The sequence below is a fragment of the Echinops telfairi genome, unplaced genomic scaffold, assembly GCF_000313985.2.
Source record: "Echinops telfairi isolate 266 unplaced genomic scaffold, ASM31398v2 ScPeMD7_9;HRSCAF=40, whole genome shotgun sequence".
In the NCBI taxonomy this organism is placed as follows: domain Eukaryota; kingdom Metazoa; phylum Chordata; class Mammalia; order Afrosoricida; family Tenrecidae; genus Echinops; species Echinops telfairi.
This window is the reverse complement of record NW_022103906.1, coordinates 28909590-28918522: the sequence shown is the minus strand read 5'-3', so window position 1 is coordinate 28918522 and position 8933 is coordinate 28909590. Positions and strand designations below refer to the sequence as shown.

At 44.7% G+C, this 8933-nt stretch overlaps 1 protein-coding gene across 1 annotated transcript in view; it reads left to right on the top strand.

The window, feature by feature from the left end:
* Positions 1 to 960: 960 nt before the first annotated feature.
* Positions 961 to 8933, top strand: part of HGSNAT (heparan-alpha-glucosaminide N-acetyltransferase) — a 37786-nt gene continuing 29813 nt past the window's right edge. Inside the window, exons 1-2 of the mRNA XM_030884660.2 lie at positions 961 to 1021; positions 5441 to 5556. Of these exons, the coding sequence (XP_030740520.1) occupies positions 961 to 1021; positions 5441 to 5556 (177 nt within the window). The remainder of the gene's footprint in view (positions 1022 to 5440; positions 5557 to 8933) is intronic.

The window sequence follows — 8933 nt, the reverse complement described above, 5'->3', positions numbered from 1 at the left end:
AATGGCTTGGTGAGTCTCGCCTTTCTTGTCTCTCGCTCTTTGATCATCGGACCAGTGTGCGGCTGCCTTGCTTGTCCTGTGCCTCAATTTAAAGGCTACACTACCTGTGGGACGCCTAGCCTGTGAACTGTGTCGCTGTAAGTTGAGGTCCCTTTAAGAGATCGCTGGAGCTGGGGACTGGCAGTTGGTGACCTGGCTGGCAGTTGGTGACCTGCCTTCTGATTGGCTGCTGTGCTGACTTAGCCTAGCTCTCTCTATAAATAGAAGAAGATCTGGCAGCAGACAGGACTTGAAGGACTGCTGGTCTCTCACAACTCTCTCACGGGAGTGAGTTGAATTGAGCCATTTGTAGTGCTTTATAATTTAACTGTTTCTTTCTTGTATTATATATTTATCTGTATATGATTTAACAGTTCATTTCTTGTTATATATCTAATTATCCTTATAAATAAATATATTAAATTATCAGCAATTTGGTTTTATCTCTCTAGAGAACCCTGTCTAACACAAGGGCCATTCTGCCCTGCCCTATAGGTCACTGTGAGTGGGGATCAACTGGATGGCCGTAAGTTTGGGGGTCAGTTCAGGGATGGTTTTTTTAAAGCTTCCTAGGTATTTCTGGTATCCACTTAGGGGTGAATCTATACAAAGTAATTAGTAATGATGACAGCTAAGAGCTTCAGAGTTTTGAAAGCACAGCTCAAATACAAGCATAACAAAGAACCTGATTCCACCTACCAGGAAACGACCAAAAGTTAACTCAGAAATATGAATACAGACCATACCCAGTGTAACTATGAAAGGATAATTAATGATCACGTATCACAGAAGTACAAACATAAGAGTCCACAAATAGACTGATGAGACTGAAGACAGTGCCTATTAACATTAGGGAAATGAAACTTATTAGAACAAGGGAAATGAAAAGAGTATTTCAACACACAGGATAAAGGAATCGTCATGTGCAATGTCAAGAAAATGCCTAAGGAGAAGCCCCAGCACGCTATGGTTCAGGAAAAAGGTTAAACGAATGTCTTAACAATTGACATGAAGGGGAAATCCTGGTAGTAGTTATTTGGAAAGCACATAAACTTGCTACTCCTTAATCAAAAGCCAGATAGTAAGGTGACAACCTTTTGTATCCATCAGGTCGAAAAATGAGGGGAAGAAAGTATGAAGGCAGTCAGTGGCACAGGTGCCAGCGAGCAGACACACGTATATGTCACCAGGACCCCTGCTGGTGGGGTTAGCTGTCGGGACACTAACCTTGACCTCAAGGTCTGTGGTTCGAACCCACCAGCAGCTCCAAGGGAGAAGGATGAGCCTTTTTACTCCTATAAAGATGGATAAGTTTGGAAATCGATAAGGGCATTTCTCTTCTGCCCTGTAGGGTCGCTATGAGTTGGAATTGACTCGCCTGCAGGGAGTTTGGTTTGGGGTTTTGGTAGCAGACAGATTGGGCGCATGGGCTAAGTAAGCATTAATCATTATCACACCCACTGCCATCAAGTTGATCCCGACTCAGAGCGATCCTGTTGTAGAACCACTCCCTAGTGTTTCTGGTACTGTACATCTCTATGGGAGCAGACAGGCTTGTCTTGGAGCCGCTGGTGGGTTTGAACCGCTGACTTTTGAATGAGCAGCCTGCCACACCTAACCCACAGTGCTACCAGGGCCCCTCTGAATAACCATGGTTATTGCAAGTCAGCACAACTGACCTGGGGAGTTTGGCCATATGCTTCAAAGATTATTATTTTTCCAGTCCTTCATCCTGTAATATGCATTCCATCTTACGGATCTGCCACATTTGTGCATGCATTTATCTGATGACAGACAGCACTTGGATTGTTTCCACTTTGGGGACATTTTGAAAAATGCTGCTATAAATATTCATTGACAGGCTTTTATAGGAACGTATATTTTCAATTATCTTGGATGTATAGATGTCTATGTACTTCAAAGAGTTTGTGGGGAAATTCCATTTTCTATTTATTTTAAAAAATCATTTTATTGGGTGCTTGTATAACTCTTATCACAATCCATCCATCCATCCATTGTGTTAAGCACACTTGTACATTTGTTGCCCTCATCAGTCTTAAAACATTTGCTTTCCACTTGAGCCCCTGGTATCAGCTCCTAACTTTTCCCCTCCTTCCCCGCCCCCATTTCAAAGGTTCTTTTAAAAGCTAGTTTGGCTTAAAAATTTCCCTTCTGAAAGTTCATTTTTAAGGAGCTATGCCCAAAGAAGAGGAGCCCTGGTGGCAGTGTTTGGTAAGCCTGTGGTTAGCTATGCTAACCACAAGGTCACCGGATCAAACCCATCAGCATCTGTAGGGGAGAAGGATGGGGCCTTGGAAACTCTATTTAGGGTTAATGATCAGTGGGTTTGGTTCAAAGAAGAAAACGTTGATGTTCCTCATTTCTTACAATAGGGAGAAATTGGAAATAAGGTTAACTGGGAGAAAAAGAGGACGAAATAATTTAACATCCGAACACTGTTCCCAAACCCACAGGCACGTCGGTGAGCGCTGCGGCGGTTAGGTCTGGCCTGCAAGCATCCTTGTTGAGCACTCGCGTTGTTTGGGTTCTGTCCCAGGGACTTTTCACATATAGTCTAATTTGGCCTTCCCAACAATCCTATGAAGTATGGTTTATTATGAGTCCTAATTTATCGATGGGGAAACGGAGGCAAAGTGGGAGCTCATACACTTAACCCGTAACTTTACCGGAACACTGCTCCCGCTGAAAACTTTACAGAAGAAGCTTAAAAGACCGGGCAGTGATCGATATAGATCATTCGCCTAAAGAAAAGGGCCTTAGTAGATTAAGGATTATACATGGTAGATTTCGCTAACACGGTGACCTAAGTAAGGGCACATTGGAAGCTGTACCACTGGTATTTCAAATGCCAGCTTGGTCACACATCGGAGACAGGATTTGTGGCGTTTCCAGACTGAGACTAGAAAGAAAGCTTAGCAGCTTTCTGAAGATTAGTGAAGACTTTGTGGATGGCTAGCAAATAGCCGCAGCAATGGATCAGACAGCTTACAGACCATGAAGATGGTGTGGGAGCAGGCAGGGTTCTGGTCTTCTTTTTAAAAAAAATCATTTTATTGGGGGATCGTACAATTCTTATCACAATTCATCCATCCATCCATTGTGTCAAGCACATTTGTACAGTTGTTGCCATCATCATTCTCAAAACATTTTCTTTCTATTTGAGCCCTTGGTATCAGCTCATTTCCCCCCCTCCCGCCCCCACCCTCCCTTCCCTCCCTCACCCTTGATAATTTATAAATGATAATTATTTTTAGGGTTCTGTTCTTATTGATAGGAATGGACCATGAAGTTGAGTGGACTCATGTAACTAAGAACAGGCTGTACAGAGAATAAGTCGTTATCCTTTTCCCCCCTTCTTGCACAGACTCTAGAGGGTAAATTCAGATAAAACAATAGCTAGCCATGGCCCTGTTGGTTTATATGAATCACTGTCCAAAACTTTACCCATAGGTTCCCAAACTATTTGGCCTACTACCCCCTTTTTAGAAAAAAGAAAAAGAAAGAAATTACTCAGCACCCCCTTGGCCATTAAAAACTTTTGTATCTAGCCCACAGTCCAGGATAAAATGTAGGTTATCTGCCTTTGCAGCCTCCCTGCTGGATCATTCCAGCACCCCCCAGGGGGCAGGATCACTGCTAGGAAAGGCTGCTCTAGCCGACCTGACCTCCTTGGCTGACATTGCTGTAGAAGGTACACCATCTGTGTGCCACCCCAAGAACACCCAGGAAACTATCGGGGGAGCTGTAAACTACGTGAACGTGGAAGCAGTTGTTTTTTCTGCCCTCCGGGCAAAGGGTCATCCTGCCCCTTATCCGTAACAAGTGTCCCATGGAAACTGGAAGGAGCTTCAGAACTCGAAACCAGAGTGAGGTGGCCGAAAGCAGTGCTTCTCAAACTTGACAGCATGCGCACCTCACCCCAGACTCCCGCTAGCACGCAAACTCTGAATCAGAGCTCTGGGGTCCGTATTTCTGAACAGCTTGGCTCAGAGTTGAGTAACAAAATGGAGGGGATATTCTGGACTTTGGGATCAGACACATGGAGATCAAAATGAGTATTTAATGACAAAGCTGCGGCCGTTGTTGTGTTGTTGTTGGGTGCCGTCAGGTCAGTTCTGACGCACAGCGCCGTGTGCACACCAGAGGGAAGCACTGCAGGTCCTGTGCCAGCCTCACGATTGGTCCTGTGCCAGCCTCACGATTGGTCCTGTGCCAGCCTCACGATTGGTCCTGTGCCAGCCTCACGATTGGTCCTGTGCCTGAGCCCATTGCTGCGGCCACAGCGTCACTCGTCTTGTTGAGGCCCTTCCTCTGTTTTGCTGCCCTTCTACTTGACCAAACATGCTGTCCTCCTCCAGGGACTGGTCTCTCCTGACATGTCCAAAGTATGTAAGACAAAGCCTCTCCATCCTTGCCTCTAAGTAGCGCTCTGGCCATACTTCTTCCGAGACAGATTGGCTTGTCCTTTTGGCAGTTTGTTCAGTAATGGTCTTCTCCAGCACCATGATTCAAATGTATCAATTCTTCAGTCGTCTTTATTCAGTGTCCAACTTTCACATGCATATGAGGCCATTGAAAATAGATGGCCTTTGGAATTGATCTAATTCTTGTGAGGTTTAATTTCTTCACCTGTAACATGGAGCAAATGCCTAGATCAGGAGGTTGTCTTAATTTCAAGCCAGGAGATATGTGGAAGCTGCTAGATTCAGTGCCCGCCATGGCTTACTTTCTGTCGTCGAGTTGATTCTGACTCACAGCGACCCTGTCGGACAGAGGAAAACTGCTCCCTTGGGTTTCTGAGATTGTCACGCTTGACCAGAGTAGAAAACCTCATCTTTCTCCCTTGGAGTGGCTGGTGGTTTTGAACTGCAGTCTTCAAGATTAGCAGCCTAACATGTAACATATAACCTACTGCACCACCAGTCCTTGCTAATTATAACTTCCAAACGTAAACAGTTCTTTTCACGCTGACTGAGTGGTGTTGACAGAATCCTTGTTTGTAGTAGACAACTGCCATAGGGGAACTGTGTATATGTGTGTGCGCACCTCTGTAAACGAGGTAAGGGGGGTGAGACACTAAAAGCCCCTAGAGGGGGCGTGGGGAGTTCCCAGAGTGCTCATCTGCTATCGAAATGTCGGTGGTCCAAATCTACTGAGCATCTGTGCGGGAGAAAGGCCTGGCAGTCTGGTGTTATGAAGGGTCCAGACTAGAAACCCCTTTGAGGGCAGTTCTGCTTTGTCACCTGGGGTTGCTAAGAATTGACAAAATAACCCCCGACAACAGCAGGGTGAGCCTTTTGTTCGCACCTTGTTTTAACACAACTTTCAGGTGCTTTATTGTTATTATTTTATGTAAACTTCTTATTCTAACTCTTCCCAGATTTAGACAAAAAAAGGCACGTCGAGCTGAAGATGGATCAGGCTTTGCTGCTCATCCAAAATGAACTCCTTGGAACAAGCTTGAGTGTCTACTGGACTTCCGAGTGCTGTTATCACGTATGTGTGCCTCGTGTGCTTTTATGGGGTGTCTATTGGACTTGAGAGCACTGTTATCACATGTGTATGCCTCATGTGCTTTTATGGCGTGTCTGTTGGACTTCCGAGCGCTGTTATCATGTATGTGTGCCTCGTGTGATTTTATGGCGTGTCTGTTGGACTTCCGAGCGCTGTTATCATGTATGTGTGCCTCGTGTGATTTTATGGCCTGTGGGGGTTCTTGGATGTGATCCTTACTATCTAAAGCACCTCACATTTTCACAGAGAAGTGAAAATAGGCAACAAACGGAGACAGAGGGAAATACAGTCGGGAGAAACATCAGTTTCTTCTTTTATTTTTAAGTGTTGGACTGCGAACCACAAGCTCAGCAGTTCAAACCCACTAGCTGCTCTTAGAAAAACGCCTGTCTGCAAAGAGTGACTGAGCCTCAGAAACTGTCTAGTAAAGGGGGTCACGCTGAGTATGAAGCGGTTCAATGGTGCTGGATTTGGAGATGCTCATCTTTTTTAAAAGTACCTCTCCGTGATGAGCAAATGGAGAATATTTTTTAAAATCTTACTTCTTTTTCCTAAAACATAGTTTTCCAAGCGTGCTTGGTGTCTGTCTCCTCTTCAGAAAAACAAAAACTACTCGGCATCCCCCTGGCGATGCAAAGAGTTATTAGTAAAGACAAAGTGGAGGTGTCTGCTTCTGCAGCCCCGCTGGATCCTTCCAGCACACACTCCTGGGAGGGGCGGTCTAAGACATGATGCAGTTGCCACCACGCCTTGGGAGACAGGTGAGACTGCCCACTCCTGTACAGTTCACCGCCTCTTACGGTCTCAGAACCCCGAGGGAGCAGTCGGGCTCCATCCTCTGGGGCCTCTATGAGTGAGAATCAAGCTGGCAGCAGGGCATTGGTAGATGAGAGAAAGAAGGAAGCAAAGGGCTAAGCAACTGGGTGTTCTCAAGCAGTCACAACTGACTTGGGGAACCAGCTCCGGTGGTGATAGGAATTCATCTGGCGATTTCTATTCCAGTCTCAAACTTTGCTGCTTTTTAAGGACAATGCTCTTCTTCCATGTAACATAAACTGCTCTTTATTTCCAGTCTGGGAGCTTTATTTTGCTTCCTTTCAGAGGAAGAAATTTAATGCATACTGACCTGCTTACTGTAAGCTGCTTTAAAAACAGGGGAGAAGGGGGGTTGAAATGGGGAACCGACTATAATGATTGATGTATAACTGCCCCACCCCCAGGGGGGATGAACAACAGAAACATGTTGAAGGGAGGCAGCGGACAGTGTGAGATATGAAGATAATAATAATTTATAATTTATCAGGGGTCCACGAGGGTGGGAGGTTGGGGGAGGAAGGGAAAAAAGAGGAGCTGGTACCAAGGGCTCAAGCAGAAAGAAAATGTTTTGAAAATGATGGTGGGAGCTTGTATACAAATGTGTCTGATACAATTGATGTATGGAATGTTATGAGAGCCGGAAGAGCCCCCAATAAAATGAATTATTTAAAAAAACATAAAAAGGAACCCAATGGGGGCCCCAGATGAAAAGATGAAACAGATGCATGGTCCTGCCACAGCCTGATCAGATAGCTTAAAAGGGCTGCAAAATAAAATCAAAGAAAACCTACAATGTTAAAGAAGGACCTCAAAGCAAAGAAAGCAATGAACAGTCCACAAGCATCTAGATAAAGATAAACCCCAAATTTAAAAAATAATACTAGCTGACATTAGAACTTATCAAGATTTACTGGCCATTTAGAGAATGGGTAAGATGCTTTCTAAAAAGATTGCAGAAAGGTCCACACAACTCAAGGAAGAAGAAGTTGAGATGGGCAAGATGTCCTTGTCCGGACTTAGCACAGTGCTGGAGACAGTATCATCAGAATACAAAAGAAGTGCAATCGTTGGCTCAAAACTTTGATTCAGGAGTGAATTTGAAAGAGAGAATGTATTAGTCTAGGTACTTTGGAGAAACAAATCCACAGCAACTCATGTATAAGAGAGTTTTATGTAAAGAAAAGGTGCATCACGAAAACATCCCTACCCAATGCTGCCCAAGCCCACAAGTCCAACATTAATCCATTAACCCAACACCAGTCCACAAAGTCCTCCACCTCACAAAACAGAGGCAATGATGCCAACTGCAGGAGGAAAGCTGAGTCAGTGAACGAACAAGCATCTCAGCACTGGCAGGGGTCTCCACACGGCTGCTCCAGCACCCAGGGCTGCATCGGGATAGGTCCATGTGGCTTCTCTTTGGGGATGTCTTGTAGGAAGTCAATCTTGCAAGCTGAAGCAGGGAACTGCTAAGGCAGCTGCACCCTGGTGCGACCATCACAAAACAAGAGACCCGAGAACTAGAAAGGCGAGGCTTTACCACCCATTTATCCCTCCGCCTTTCAACCAGCCCCACATGTGATTATCGGCCAGGCTGGCACAATTAACTAACTCAGAGAAGAATCTATTAGCTAGATGATACTAGTTCAAGAGAAAAATCACCAACTTATTTAAAAGTGCATGGAGGTCATTATGTCTAAAGAAAATGTGTAAAGGAGTGGTGCCCTGTTTGCACTCATAAGATAGAAGATGCTTCATAATTGTCAAAAAGATCCTCGTGTGAAAATGGAAAGGATACGTGTGACCCATTAAAGGCCAATGATGTGTAGACATAGACTACTGTAAACTGGACTGTAATGAGACTTTAAATATCTAAGTAAATGTCGTTTACAAGGGAGTCCGGTATTCATTGAAAGGCATGCGAACTCCAATAGCACAGGAAGACCTGGTGTAAGTGCTAACCTTATTGCCAGTAATCGTAAATGAGGTTTGTGGCAAGACTCAAATAGAAAGAGAAGACAGGTAATTTGGAAATCATCTGTATGTCTTTCACAAAAACATTGACCAGGAGGTAGCTCATAAAAGGACAGAGAAGATGCAGGAGCTCTACATCCCACAATCTCATGCCTCCGTGCAATAAAAAGCAAATGATCTGATTGGAGACTATCGCATAAACATAAGTATTTCCTTGAAAGATTCTTAAACTCGGCCAAAGCAAATTTTAGGGAAGACGTTGATTTAAGTGTTTATTGTGGAAAAGGTGAAAATAATAAAAGTTGTAGCTTCTGCTTTCTGAGGGCCTGCTTCTGTGTCTTACTATATTACCGCGCCTTTCATCCGTACACGGTGGGGTGAGGCATTATGTGGGTTTTGTCTGTGGCGATCCTGAGATGAGGAGAGACACACCGACTTCCCCCAGAGACCCAGGCACATGAGCTGGGACTCACACCGCCCTCGACATTCAGAGACTGGGTTCTCAGGGGCTGCCTTGGATGAAGGGGCTTCAAAGAGTTGGTGAAAAAATGGAATGGAAAGATAACGGA